Source organism: Oncorhynchus keta, chromosome 30 (assembly GCF_023373465.1).
Source record: "Oncorhynchus keta strain PuntledgeMale-10-30-2019 chromosome 30, Oket_V2, whole genome shotgun sequence".
NCBI classification, from domain to species: domain Eukaryota; kingdom Metazoa; phylum Chordata; class Actinopteri; order Salmoniformes; family Salmonidae; genus Oncorhynchus; species Oncorhynchus keta.
In genome coordinates this window covers 59,534,959-59,550,321 of record NC_068450.1, presented here as the reverse complement: position 1 = coordinate 59,550,321, position 15,363 = coordinate 59,534,959, and the positions used below count along the sequence as shown (strand labels likewise).

At 43.4% G+C, this 15,363-nt stretch overlaps 1 protein-coding gene across 1 annotated transcript in view; it reads left to right on the top strand.

Moving 5' to 3' along the window:
• The first annotated feature begins 846 nt into the window (after positions 1 to 846).
• Positions 847 to 15,363, top strand: part of LOC127914030 (heparan-sulfate 6-O-sulfotransferase 1-A-like) — a 27,282-nt gene continuing 12,765 nt past the window's right edge. The window contains exon 1 of the mRNA XM_052488700.1: positions 847 to 1,714. Coding sequence (XP_052344660.1) covers positions 1,212 to 1,714 — 503 coding nt within the window. The 5' untranslated portion in view covers positions 847 to 1,211. The remainder of the gene's footprint in view (positions 1,715 to 15,363) is intronic.

The following is a 15,363-nucleotide window of genomic DNA, read 5'->3' as shown; positions in this document are numbered from 1 at the left end:
AAGACCAGCGCTGCTCAGCGCTTCCCTCTAGCAGTAGAAACGCAAACTGCGCCGTACGTGTAGCAAATATTACACAGAGAGGTTGGTTCTATGTTTCTGTGAAATTTCGTTAGTCTTTTTGTGGTCGAGTAGGCTCGAAAAAAAGTATTTGCTATTAATAACGGCAATCCAGGAAACAACAGGATACACCCCAGCCTTCCTCAGCGGTAGGCTTTATAAAATACAATACCACATGGTTAAATGAATCAATAGGTCGCTTAATTTAACCTATTTGGTGTTCAGACTAATTATAATAGGCATAGTCTATATTAATTAATAAAACATATTTAAAAATAATATGTTCTGCTTTTGCTCTCTGACACTTCTGTTTTCGTTTGTTGACTTCTCATTTCTACTGGCTGTGGACAATTGAATAGTCTAACCTTACATTGCTATTTGCTAAGTGGTTTACGGCTGGTTTTAACATAAAATAATCTCTGGTGGGTTAGGTAAAACTTTATTTTACAGTCTGTTTTCTACTTGATAAACGACGAAGAAACGACATTGTAAAATGGTAATTACATAATTAGTACCTATTACAATTGTGTTCTCTTTAGGTATTACATAAAGCAGCACCATTCTTTAGACCCTTAAATATATTCAATTTAATTAATTGTATATAAACTACAAGTTGCTAAACTATAGTAGACTACCTGTAGAAATCAATGCGGATCTTGTTCCTCAATATTTCAATTCGTCCTGTTGTGTGTGTGTGTGTTCGAGAGAGAGGGGGGGAGAAGGGAGGGATGGAGAGGAGAGGGGGGTAGTGAGGGGGTAGTGAGGGGGGAGAGAAACTGGGAATGTGTGTGTTGTGCTGATAGAAGGTGGGTTATTTCGCTGAGGATCCTGGGTACATAGCTCAATAGTAATGCAGCGAAGAGGACTTTAAACACACATGCATCGCAACAACACAGGGAAGAGAGAAAACGGAGAAAACACATTGTTGCGCTGGATTTTACGGCTCTCTTTGTACACTGTAAATACGCTTAGTTTAGTTACATTGTATTCACATAATCGCTTCTGTAACCTACCCCATTGATATGACCGTGTCCTGTTCCGCTTGCTTGGGGAGAGAGAGTACAACAACAGGAATTAATTCTAGCTACACCGTTCTGGTCCCCTCGAGTCGGTTTACCGGGAAATGGTAACGTTTGCACCGCATTGGAAGGACCATGGTTGAGGCGAGCAGCAAATTTCTCCTAATTGTAGTCGGCTCCGTCTGTTTTATGCTGATCTTATATCAATACGTCGCGCCTGGGGTTATCAATTTCGGCTCACCACACGGATATTTCACTGAGGAGGACGATGGTGGGGACATTTTCCCTTCCCCAGACCCGCAATACGTCAAGAAATACTATTTCCCAGTCCGGGATTTGGAGCGAACGGTGGAATTTGAAATCAAAGGAGAAGACGTTATCGTGTTTTTACACATTCAGAAGACAGGAGGGACAACGTTCGGGAGACACCTGGTTCAGAATGTGAGGTTGGAGGTTCCGTGTGACTGTAGACCGGGTCAGAAGAAGTGTACCTGTTATCGACCCAACCGAAAAGAGACCTGGTTATTCTCCCGGTTCTCCACCGGTTGGAGTTGTGGCTTACACGCGGACTGGACCGAGCTAAAAAATTGTGTTCCTGGAGTTCTAGATAAAAAGGAGACCAGGATGAAAAATGAAAGGTGAGATAAAACAGGAAAGTTGACTGGTTGTGTTGGGCTGGATCAAAAGCGTGCACAGCCTGTGGGTCTCCGGCAATTGACAATTGTTGGAGATTGAAGACCATTAATTTATCGGGTGGTATGATCACGTCATTAGGGAGCGTGCCTGGACGATTCTCTCTCACTCTGTGTGTGGACTTACTGTAGTAGCAGATCCGTCGCAGTTTGTTTGACTGTGTTTTAATGACAGGCTGTCATATGAATTTGTGTTGAGCAGTTCTGTTTTTATCATTTCCGAAGGGATAGATTTATAGGGTAACCCACCTGTCAACTCGAATTAGCCATAAGAGAATCATGCTGTCAAACTAAGCAGTATTAAAATAGTATGTCTTGATCCTTCTTCAAAGTTGTAGCATATTGAACACTGATGCATCGTTTTAGTGGTTTGTAAAACGCTTGAAACGTGTTGAATATTGATTACTGTGAACCATTGAATCAACATTGGATCAGAAATGTTGCAACTACAGTTAGGCCTAAATTGATGATTCTACTGAAAGAACGTTTCTTTTGGAAAAGCAGATCTTAGCATGCAGAAATTCATTGCTACACGGCTTACTCCTTTATCTTCAGGGATCACTATGCAGGCAGACTGTTAGACAGATTGGCAGAGAAAACTATCATCACTTTAATTCAGAGATAAGATTTGGCTCCTGCCCTTCTCTCCTGTCCTGTGTGTGTGTGTGTGTGTGTGTGTGTGTGTGTGTGTGTGTGTGTGTGTGTGTGTGTGTGTGTGTGTGTGTGTGTGTGTGTGTGTGTGTGTGTGTGTGTGTGTGTTTGCGTGTGTGTTTGCGGGTGGGTGGGTGGGTGGGTGGGTGTGTGTGTGTGGGTGGATGTTTGCTGAAGTAAGAGGACCCCTGCGGGGGTTGACTCCACTCTAATCCTGGTGATTACTTCCACTGGTTACACACATACACTGTACTGATGGTATTCCTGGCACAAGGCTCTGTGATGGTCAGAGGCGATGATGCGTCTTGCTACTCCGGAGGCTGGAGGGAGGATGTTTATCTGCTCTCATCAGTTTCTACACAGTTTACTTTGTGTGTGCGTGTGTCTTCGTGTCCTCAACACTATTTTCCCCTCTCTCCCTCTTTCTTTTGCCATATCTCTCTCTCTCTTTCCCTCCTCCCTCTTTCTTTTGCCATCTCTCTCTCTCTCTTTCCCTCCTCCCTCTATCTTGCTCTGTCATGGTGTCATTTTCGAATCAAACAGCAGGCATGCTTTCCGCTTTGGTGGCTTTATAGCTGTTGGTCCTCTCTCGCGCTCTCTCTCTCTCTTTCCCCCTCTCCATCTCTCTTTCTTCCCCCTATTTCTCTCTCTATTTGTCAGAGCGTGATTTCTACATTAGGCAAAATGTATTTTTTCATGGAATATTTACTGCAATTTCCAACATGTCTGTTTTAGCTAATGGACAACTGTCGGTCCTAATGAATGGCTACAAATGGGAGGAGGGGGAAGAGGAGTGGAGAGGATAGGGGGGTGGATGATGAGGGGATGGAAAGGGTTGAGGAGGAAGAGAGTAGAAGAGTATGGTAGTGTAAGAGGAGGGGAGGGCATAGGAAGATGGGAACGAGGGACAGAAGAGGATGAGGGGAGGCATGGGAAAATGGGTAGGGCTTTTGAGTGAAACGATGGAGAAGAGGATGGTGAGAGTGAAGGCGGAGAGTGTTTTGTTTCGTTGCTGTGGAGGGGGAGGATTCAATTAGCATGCCTGTCAATCTGCCTGGTTCACTCTCTGTTTAAGCGTCACAACGTAGATCACTGCAGGGTGAACTGTGTGCGGGTGCGTGACTGACCAGACAGGTCGTTGTGTTTTAATCCAATCAGATTATCAGGGATTAATCTTGGGCTGCTCAATATTCCAAAGATGGTTACTCCTTCATCCCTACAATCCCAACACTACATTCCCACACCGGTAATCTCACTTTCCCGATACCAGTGTGTCTGCGTATTTCTGTGCACATTTTCCCAGATGAATAATCTTATAAAAAATTCCATCATTCTACAGTTTTTTTTTTCTCTCTCTCTCTCTCTCTCTCTCTCTCTCTCTCTCTCTCTCTCTCTCTCTCTCTCTCTCTCTCTCTCTCTCTCTCTCTCTCTCTCTCTCTCTAGCTCTCTTTCTCTCTATGTGGAATACAAGGCAAGCTTTTAGGCAGTAATTAGATGTTTTCAAACAGGTGATAAACACGCACGTGTGCAAACTCACACACAAAATCTACATTGAGTGTACAAAACATAAAACACATGCTCTTTCCATGACAGACCAGCTATGATCCCTTATTGATGTCACTTGTTAAATCCACTTCAGTCCGTGTAGGTGAAGGGGAGGAGACAGGTTAAATAAGGATTTTTAAGCCTTGAAACAATTGAGACATTGAATGTGTATGTGCCATTCAGAGGGTGAATGGGCAAGACAAAAGATTTAAGTGCTTTTGAACGGGGTACGGTAGTAGGTGCCAAGTGCACCGGATTTGTGTCAAGAACTGTAACGCTGCTGAGTTTTTCACATGCAACAGTTTTGTGTGTGTGTCAAGAATGGTTCACCACCCAGAGGACATCCAGCCAACTTGAAACAACTGTGGGAAGTATTGGAGTCAACATGGGCCAGCATCCCTGTGGAAAGCTTTCCACACCTTGTAGAGTCCATGCCCCGACAAATTTAGGCTGTTCTGAAGGCAAAGGGGGGTGCAACTCAATATTAGGAAGATGTTCGGAATGTTTTGTACACTCACTGTATGTTCGGAATAGTGAAAACATTGTGAGAGACTGTATGGCTGTCACTTCTGCTGAAATAGAGGGAGTAACACGGGTAGAGAGACACTGGCGAAGGGAGACGGGGGAGAGAGAGAGATGGCGGGAGAGAGAGAGAGATGGCGGGGGAGAGAGAGAAAGATGGGTAGCAGGGGAGAGATTGTTAGAGAGGGAGAGCCTGCACTGTGGAAATTGTCACAGTTTGCTTCATTCTCACTGTGTTTTTGGTGTCATGTCGCTGTTAGAGAGTGCTGCGTTGTGTGTGTGTGTGTGTGTACACACATACACACACAAGCAGACACACAAACAAACATACAGTGGAAGTCGGATGTTTACATACACTTAGGTTGGAGTCATTAAAACTCGTTTTTCAACCACTCCACAAATTTCTTGTTAACAAAATATAGTTTTGGCAAGTCGGTTAGGACATCTACTTAGTGCATGACACAAGTACTTTCTCCAACAATTGTTTACAAGACAGATCATTACCCTTATAATTCACTATCACAATTCCAGTGGGTCAGAAGTTTACGTACACTAAGTTGACTGCCTTTAAACAGCATGGAAAATTCCAGAAAATAATGTACTGGCTTTAGAAGCTTCTGATGGGCTAATTGACATTGTTTGAGTCAATTGGAGGTGTACCTGTGGATGTATTTCAAGGCCTACCTTCAAACTCAGTGCCTCTTTACTTGACATCATGGGAAGATCAAAAGAAATCAGCCAAGACCTCAGGAAGACAATTGTAGACCTCCAGAAGTCTGGTTCATCATTGGGAGCAATTTCCGAACGCCTGAAGGCACCACGTTCATCTGTACAAAGAATAGTACAAAAGTATGAACACCATGGGACCAATCAGCCGTCATACCGCTCAGGAAGGAGACGTGTTCTGTCTCCTAGAAATGAACGTACTTTGGTGCGAAAAGTGCAAATCAATCCCAGAACAACAGCAAAGGACCTTGTGAAGATGCTGGAGGAAACAGGTAAAAAAGTATCTATATCCAGAGTAAAACAAGTTCTATATCAACATAACCTGAAAGGCTTCTCAGCAAGGAAGAAGCTACTGCTCCACAACCTCCATAAAAAAAGCCACACTACGGCTTGCAGCTGCACATGGGGACAAAGATCATACTTTTTGGAGAAATGTCCTATGGTCTGATGAAAAAATAAATAAAGCCTGTTTGGCCGTAATGACCATCGTTATGTTTGGAGGAAAAAGGGGGAGGTTTGCAAACCGACGAACACCATCCCATCTGTGAAGCACGGGGGTGGCAGCATCATGTTGTGGGTCCTTTGCTGCAGGAGGGACTGTGCACTTCACAAAATAGATGGCATCATGAGGTAGGAAATTGATGTGGATATACTGAGGCAACATCTCAAGACATCAGTCAAGAAGTTAAAGCTTTGTCGCAAATGGGTCTTCCAAATGGACAATGACTCCAAGCATACTTCCAAAATGGTGGCAAAATGGCTTAAGGACAACAAAGTCAAGGTATTGGAGTGACCATCACAAAGCACTGACCTCAATCCTATAGAGAATGTGTGGGCACAACTGAAAAAGCGTGCGTGAGTAAGGAGGTCTACAAACCTGACTCAGTTACACCATCTCTGCCAGGAGGAATGGGCCAAAATTCACCCAACTTATTGTGGGAAGCTTGTGGAAGGCTACCCGAAACATTTGACCCAAGTGAATCTATTTAAAGGCAATGCTACGAAATACTAATTGAGTGTATGTGAACTTCTGACCCACTGGGAATGTGATGAAAGAAATAAAAGCTGAAATAAATCTTTCTCTCTACTATTATTCTGACATTATACATTCTTAAAATAAAGTGGTGATCTAAGACCTAAGACAGGGAATTTTTACTAGGATTAAATGTCAGGAATTGTGAAAAAATGAGTTTTATGTATTTGGCCTAGGTGTATGTAAACTTCCTACTTCAACTGTAGTCTTGTATAACTAACCTTGTGGGGATACATAGTTCAGTCCCATTCAAAATCCTATTTCCCCTACCCTTAACCTCAAAATCTAACCTTAAACCTAACCCTAACTCCTAACCCTAGCTCCTAACCCTTGCTCCTAAAGCATATTCTAACAATTATTTGAACCTTAACCCTAAACCCCCTAGAAATAGCATTTGACCTTGTGGGGGCTAACAAAATGTTTGTTTGCTATTCTTGTGGGGTCTTCTGGTTAAAAACAAACACACACACTGTGAGGTGAGAGGTTTTCTCTGGGGTGTTATCTCACACAACAAGTTGTTAGTAAGGGGATTGAAGGACATGTTACATACTGCACCATTGGGCTTCATCTAGGCCTGTTCTACTCGACGTATTTCGATCAGAACATTCCACAATGCTGAACGCAACCCTGCTCTTTCTCTCCTAAGGGATTTCTCAGCCCATAGAACAATTAGCCGTGCACTCACTGATTAGCAATTAGCCAGCATTTCTATGGTTGTTAGTAAGGGCCGCTATGCTTGAAGTGGGAACATGATTACAGCCTATTAATTAGCCTAGCATTTAGCATAGCGTTAGCTGGGCAGCAGTGGAGGCTCCTCCAATGAGGAAGGGAGGATCATCCTCTTCAGTGAATTTCATAAAAATAGTGAAACATTACAAAAGTTATCCTTTTTAGTTAAAATTATACTAAATATTATTAGCAGATTAGCAGACATTAGCAGATCGTTGATTAAAACTCACTGTTTTGCATTGAAGGTCTACAGTAGCCTCAGCAGCACTCTGTTGGGTAGCACCACGGTGCAGCCAGAGGACAGCTAGCTTCAGTCCTCCTCTGGGTACATTAATGGTTATCACCCCCTTCTATAGACTTACACAGTAATTATGACAACTTCCAGAGGATGTCATCCAACCTACAGTATCAGAGCTCTTTCAGCAATTAACTAAACATGCTGTCCACCCAATCAATTGATCAGAGAATGAATACAGTACTGAAAGCATAAGCTACAGCTAGCTAGCACTGCAGTGCATAACATGTGGTGAGTAGTTGACTCAAAGCGAAAGAAAATAGTTTAAGAGAAGAGTGAGAGAGCTGTATTTCTTAGTATTTTTTTTTGTTTCACTTACTAAGCTAGCATCAAATGCAGGTGGCTAGTTTAGCCAACTCCCAACACCTGGCTCAAACAGAGAGTGTTGCTTTGTTAGCTAGCTGGCTATGGCTATCCAACACTGGTACTCTTCCAAGTCAATTATTAATTTATTGCCACGAGGCCCGCCTGTGTAACTGCTTGCAGCTGACTGTACACTGTACTGCATGATTGTAGCGGGTGACTAGCACGTTAGTCCTAGTAACTATGTTGACTATGACATGACAACAATGTATTTTGTGTGAGGTTAGCAGTCATGATATGAAGGTTTGGCTTGGAAAGGTTTTTATCGCCTGGTCACAGACATCTGATGTGTTGTGCACCGAAGTCCACAAGCGAAGGGAAAAGGTGAGAGGAGGAGAGTGCGTAAATAGATGCAAAAAGGAATTACATACAGTACCAGTCAAAAGTTTGGACACACCTACTCATTCAAGGGTTTTTCTTTATTTTGACTATTTTCTACATTGTAGAATAACAGTGAAGACATCAAAACTATGAAATAACACATATGGAAACATGTACTAACCCAAAAAGTGTTAACCAAAATATAGTTTAGATTCTTCAAAGTAGTCACCCTTTGCCTTGATGTCAGCTTTGCAATGAACAAAAATTTAGAAAAAAAAACAAATATTTATATATATATATATATATATATATATATATATAAAAATATATACATATATATATATATATATACAGTTGAAGTTGCCCTAGCCAAATACATTTAACCTCAGTTTTTCACAATTCCTGACATTTAATCGTAGTAAACATTCAATTTTAGGTCAGTGAGGATCACTATTTTATTTTAAGAATGTGAAAAGTCAATTGGGTCAAATGTCCTTCCACAAGCTTCCCACAATAAGTTGGGTGAATTTTGGCCCATTCCTCCTGACAGAGCTGGTGCAACTGAGTCAGGTTTGTAGGCCTCCTTGCTCACACATGCTTTTTCAGTTCTGTCCACACATTTTCTATAGGATTGAGGATCAGGGCTTTGTGATGGCCACTCCAATACCTTGACTTTGTTGTCCTTAAGCCATTTTGCCACAACTTTGGAAGTATGCTTGGGGTCATTGTCCATTTGGAAGACACATGTGCGACAAAGCTTTAACTTCCTGACTGATGTCTTGAGATGTTGCTTCAATATATCCACATAATTTCCCTACCTCATGATGCCATCTATTTTGTGAAGTGCACCAGACCCTACTGCAGCAAAGTACCCCCACAACATGACACTGCCACCCCCGTGCTTCACAGATGGGATGGTGTTCTTCGACTTGCAAGCCTCCCCCTTTTTCCTCCAAACATAACGATGGTCATTACGGCCAAACAGGCTTTATTTATTTTTTCATCAGACCATAGGACATTTCTCCAAAAAGTATGATATTTGTCCCCATGTGCAGTTGCAAACCGTAGTCTGACTTTTTTATGACACTGTTTTGGAACAGTGGCTTCTTCCTTGCTGAGAAGTGCATCAGTCCCTTCTCTCAGCAAAGCACCCCCACAACATGATGCTGCAATCCCTGTGCTTCACGGATGAGATGGTGTTCTTCAGCTTGCAAGCCTCCCCCTTTTTCCTCCAAATATAACGATGGTCATTATAGCCAAACAGTTCTATTTTTTTTTCATCAGACCATAGAACATTTTTCCTAAAAGTACAATCTTTGTCTCCATGTGCAGTTGTAAACCTTAGTCTGGCTTTTTTATGGTCGGTTGTGGAGCAGTAGCTTCTTCCTTGCTGAGCGGCCTTTCAGGTTATGTCGATATAGGACTCGTTTTACTGTAGATATAGATACTTTTGTACCTGTTTCCTCCAGCATCTTCACAAGGTCCTTTGCTGTTGTTCTGGGATTGATTTGCACTTTTCACACCAAAGTACATTCATCTCTAGGAGACAGAACACGTCTCCTTCCTGAGCGGTATGACGGCTGATTGGTCCCATGGTGTTCATACTTGCGTACTATTCTTTGTACAAATGAACGTGGCACCTTCAGGCGTTCGGAAATTGCTCCCAATGATGACTTGTGGAGGTCCACAATTGCTTTCCAGAGGTCTTGGCTGATTTCTTTTGATTTTCCCATGATGTAAAGCAAAGAGGCACTGAGTTTGAAGGTAGGCCTTGAAATACATCCACAGGTAAACCTCCAATTGACTCAAATGATGTCAATTAACCCATCAGAAGCTTCTAAAGCCATGACATTTATTTTCTGGAATTCTCCATGCTGTTTAAGGCACAGTCTCTCTTAGTGTATGTAAACTTCTGACCCACTGGAATTGTGATACAGTGAATTATAAGTGAAATAATCTGTCTGTAAACAATTGTTGGAGAAAGTACTTGTGTCATGCACTAAGTAGATGTCCTAACCGACTTGCCAAAACGATAGTTTGTTAACAAGAAATTTGTGGAGTGGTTGAAAAACGAGTTTTAAAGACTCCAACCTAAGTGTATGTAAACTTCCGACTTCAACTGTATTTTTTGTTGTTGTTGCTTTGCACCCTCTGGGCATTCTCTCAACCAGCTTCATGAGGTAGTCACCTGGAATGCATTTCAGTTAACAGGTGTGCCTTGTTAATTTGTGGAATGTCTTTCCATCGTAATGTGTTTAAGCCAGTCAGTTGTGTTGTGACAAGGTAGGGTGACTGTACAGAAGATAGCCCTATTTGGTCAACGACCAAGTCCATATTATGGCAGGAACAGCTCAAATAAGCAAAGAGAAATGAAATTCCACCAATACTTTAAAACATGAAGGTCAGTCAATCTGGAAAATTTTGAAGAACTTTAAGTGCAGTCGCAAAAACCATTTAAGCTCTATGATGAAACTGGCTCTCATGAGGACCGCCACAGGAAAGGAGGACCCAGAGTTACCTCTGCTGCAGAGGATAAGTTCATTAGAGTTAACTGCACCTCAGATTGCAGCCCAAATAAATGCTTCACAGAGTTCAAGTAACAGACACATCTCAACATCAACTGATCAAGAGGAGACTGCTTGAATCAGACCTTCATGGTCAAATTGCTGCAAAGAATTCACTACTAAAGGACACCAATAATACTAATAAGAGGCTTGCTTTGGCCAAGAAACATGAGCAATAGAAATCAGTCCTTTGGTCTGACGAGTCAAAATGTGTGATTTTTTTTGTTGTTGTTCTGACCGCTGTGTCTTTGTGAGACACAGAGTAGCTGAATGGATGATCTCCGCAGGTGTGATGGTGTGGGGGAGCTTTGCTGATGAGACTGTCAGTGATTTATTTAGAATTCAAGGCACACTTAACCAGCATGGCGACCACAGCATTCTGCAGCGATACAACATCTGATCTGGTTTGTGATCTGGTTAGTCCCACTATCATTTGTTTTTCAACAGGACAATGACGCAACACACCTACAGGCTGTGTAAGGGCTATTTGAACAAGAAGGAGAGTGATGGAGGGCTGCATCAGATGACCCGGCCTCCACAATCACCCGACCTCAACCCAATTGAGATGATTTGGGATGAGTTGGACCGCAAATTGAAAAAAAAAGCAGCCAACAAGTGCTCAGCATATGTGGGAACTCCTTTAAGAAAGCATTCCTCATGAAGCTGGTTGAGAGAATGCTATTCATTACACCGATTCTGTTCAAATGTTTCCTAAATGGAAGCAAACGGCATGAAATGCAGATAAACATACCTGAATTTGTCCAATAGAATCTCTCTTTTTGCAACTGTTGGACTAATGATTACACTCTAGATCAGCTAGATGCAGGCAAGAGTGTGCAAGGAGGTATTGAATGCCTCACTGCCTGTCACCTTGATTACTGAAGATTCTCTCGACCTGTGCACCTACGTTGTCAATGTTAAATCATAGACTAGGTTATAGCAACCCCTTGATGGGTACAGGGAAAATTCGCATTGTGTCGTAGCCTAAACCTATCAATGTTACATTGAGCTGGGTGAATGGAATATGAATGACAGTCATCCAACATGCTGTAATAGAAATAAGGTCATGTTTATAACAAAAAAAAAGTAAGAGGACATTTATTTTGTGTGTGTGTGTGTGTGCGTGCGTGCGTGCGTGGCGGTTAGGGGAAGAATGTGAACAGAGTCCATGGTCTGACAGGCATGCTAATTGAATTGTGGGAAGATGCAAATTCCAGACTGTGTCACAGACACACGTATCTGTTTCCTGTGTGCCAGTTTTCTGCGCAGAGGAGAAATGATGCATCAGGGTCAGGAAGTGCTTATCTGAGTTTAAGATAGAAGTATTGGACACCCCTTCAAATGAGTGGATTTGGCTATTTCAGCCACACCCATTGCCGACAGGTGTATAAAATCGAGCACACAGCCATGCAATCTCAATAGACAAACATTGGCAGTAGAATGGCCTTACTGAAGAGCTCAGTGACTTTAAACATGGCACCGTCATAGGATGCCACCTTTCCAACAAGTCAGTTCATCAAATTTCTGCACTACTAGAGCTGCCCCAGTCAACTGTAAGTGTTGGTTTTGTGAAGTGGAAATGTCTCGGAGCAACAACGGCTTAGCCGCAAAGTGGTAGGCCACACAATCTCACAGAACAGGACCGCCGAGTGCTGAAGCGTGTAGCGAGTAAAAATCATCTGTCCCCGCAACGTTCCAACATCTAGTAGAAAGGCTTCCCAGATGAGTGGAGTCTGTTATAGCAGCAAAGGGGGGACCAACTCCATATTAATGCCCATGAGTTTAGAATGAGATGTTCAATGAACAGATGTCCACATGTTTTTGGTCATGTAGTATATATACACACACACACACACACACACACACACACACACACACACACACACACACACACACACACACACACACACACACACACACACACACACACACACACACACACACACACACACACACACACACACTAAGCTCTGCATCACAGAGCACTGGAGATTTGCATCATGGGTAGAAGCAAGGAAGGACACTGAATGTGGGTACGTGTGTGTGTGCGTGCATGCCTGTCTGTGTGTTTCCCCCACCACTCCACTCACCTCCCTTCTCTCCCGCTTCACTGCTTCTACTCTGACTCTTGACTTCAAAGACACACACACACACACAAGCTCCATTCACCAGTCACTCATCACTGACACAGCCTATTCAGACTAGACTAAAAGAGAGGGGGGGAAAGAGAGTGGGAGAGTGTATGAAAAGAGAAAGGGGGAAGATGGGGGAGTGTATGAAAAGAGAAAGGGGAAAGATGGGGGAGTGTATGAAAAGAGAAAGGGGGAAGATGGGAGAGTGTATGAAAAGAGAAAGGGGGAAGATGGGGGAGTGTATGAAAAGAGAAAGGGGGAAGATGGGAGAGTGTATGAAAAGAGAAAGGGGGAAGATGGGGGAGTGTATGAAAAGAGAAAGGGGGAAGATGGGAGAGTGTATGAAAAGAGAAAGGGGGAAGATGGGGGAGTGTATGAAAAGAGAAAAGGGGGAAGATGGGAGAGTGTATGAAAAGAGAAAGGGGGAAGATGGGGAGTGTATGAAAAGAGAAAGGGGGAAGATGGGGGAGTGTATGAAAAGGGGAAGAAAGAAAAGAGGGGAAGATGGGAGAGTGTATGAAAAGAAGAAATGAAAAGGGGAAGATGGGGGAGTGTATGAAAAGAGAAAGGGGGAAGATGGGGGAGTGTATGAGAAAGAGAAAGGGGGAAGATGGGGAGTGTATGAAAAGAGAAAGGGGGAAGATGGGGGAGTGTATGAAAAGAAAAAGGGGGAAGATGGGAGAGTGTATGAAAAGAAAAAGATGGGGGGGAAGATGGGGGAGTGTATGAAAAGAGAAAAGGGGAAGATGGGGAGTGTATGAAAAGAGAAAAGGGGAAGATGGGGGAGTGTATGAAAAAAAGACAAAGGGGGAAGATGGGGGAGTGTATGAAAAGAGAAAGGGGAAAGATGGGGGAGTGTATGAAAAGAGAAAGGGGAAGATGGGAGAGTGTATGAGAAAAGAGAAAGGGGAAGATGGGGAGTGTATGAAAAGAGAAAGGGGGAAGATGGGAGAGTGTATGAAAAGAGAAAGGGGAAGATGGGGGAGTGTATGAAAAGAGAAAGGGGGAAGATGGGAGAGTGTATGAAAAGAGAAAGGGGGAAGATGGGGGAGTGTATGAAAAGAAAAAGGGGGAAGATGGGAGAGTGTATGAAAAGAGAAGGAAAGATGGGGAGTATGGAAAGATGGGGAGTGTATGAAAAGAGAAAGGGGAAGAGAGTGTATGAAAAGAGAAAGGGGGAAGATGGGGAGTGTATGAAAAGAGAAAGGGGAAGATGGGGAGTGTATGAAAAGAGAAAGGGGGAAGATGGGGGAGTGTATGAAAAGAAAAAGGGGGAAGATGGGAGAGTGTATGAAAAGAGAAAGGGGAAGATGGGGAGTGTATGAAAAGAGAAAGGGGGAAGATGGGGGAGTGTATGAAAAGAGAAAGGGGGAAGATGGGGGAGTGTATGAAAAGAGAAAGGGGGAAGATGGGGAGTGTATGAAAAGAAAAAGGGGGAAGATGGGGAGTGTATGAAAAGAAAAAAAGGGGATGATGGGGAGTGTATGAAAAGAGAAAAGGGGAAGATGGGGAGTGTATGAAAAGAGAAAATGGGGGGGGAAGATGAAGGGGAGTGTATGAAAAGACAAAGGGGGAAGATGGGGAGTGTATGAAAAGAGAAAAGTGGAAGACGGGGAGTGTATGAAAAGAGAAAGGGGGGGGAAGAAAAGGGAGTGTATGAAAAGAGAAAGGGGGAAGACGGGGGAGTGTATGAAAAGACAAAGGGGGAAGACGGGGGAGTGTATGAAAAGACAAAGGGGGAAGACGGGGGAGTGTATGAAAAGACAAAGGGGGAAGACGGGGGAGTGTATGAAAAGAGAAAGGGGGAAGACGGGGAGTGTATGAAAAGAGAAAGGGGGAAGATGGGGAGTGTATGAAAAGACAAAGGGGGAAGATGGGGGAGTGTATGAAAAGACAAATGGGGGGGAAGAGAAAGGGGGAAGGGGAGTGTATGAAAAAAAGAAAAAGGGGGAAGACGGGGGAGTGTATGAAAAGACAAAGGGGGAAGACGGGGGAGTGTATGAAAAGACAAAGGGGGAAGACGGGGGAGTGTATGAAAAGAGAGCAAGGAGAAGAAGAAAATAATGTGTGCAGAAGAGAGAAGATCTGCTTCTTGACCACAGGGGACCTCTGAGTCACAAAGCAGAGTTTATAAACACACACACACTCACACACTCACTCAACCACACACAATGTAGTCTGAACCTACTCCCGTACGTGTACACACACACACACACACACGTGCCCGTACCTGATGATTGGGCACATGGTCGTAATGTTTGTGCTTCTCAAACACTCACACCCACTAACTAATGATCTCCTCCACACACCATCTGTTCCTCCTCCTCTTCTCTCTTTCTTCATCTACTCTCTCTTTCTTTTCTCCTCATCAGATGACACAAAGGGCTGTCTCGATAATCCCTCGCCCCACCTGGAGGGTGTGTGTGTGTGTGTGTGTGTGTGTGTGTGTGTGTGTGTGTGTGTGTGTGTGTGTGTGTGTGTGTGTGTGTGTGTGTGTGTGTGTGTGTGTGTGTGTGTGTGTGTGTGTGTGTGTGTGTGTGTGTGTGTGGACCCCTGCTGAGTAGCAATACCCAGTGACCTGAAAAATAGCAGCTTCCCAGCCATGACAGACAAAAGATCTATCTGGAGAAGGAGGAAGGGGGAGATCGAGCGGAGGAGGCAGAGAGAGGGATGCTACATTACATCTCCTCTCTTCTCTATAACATCTGACTCTT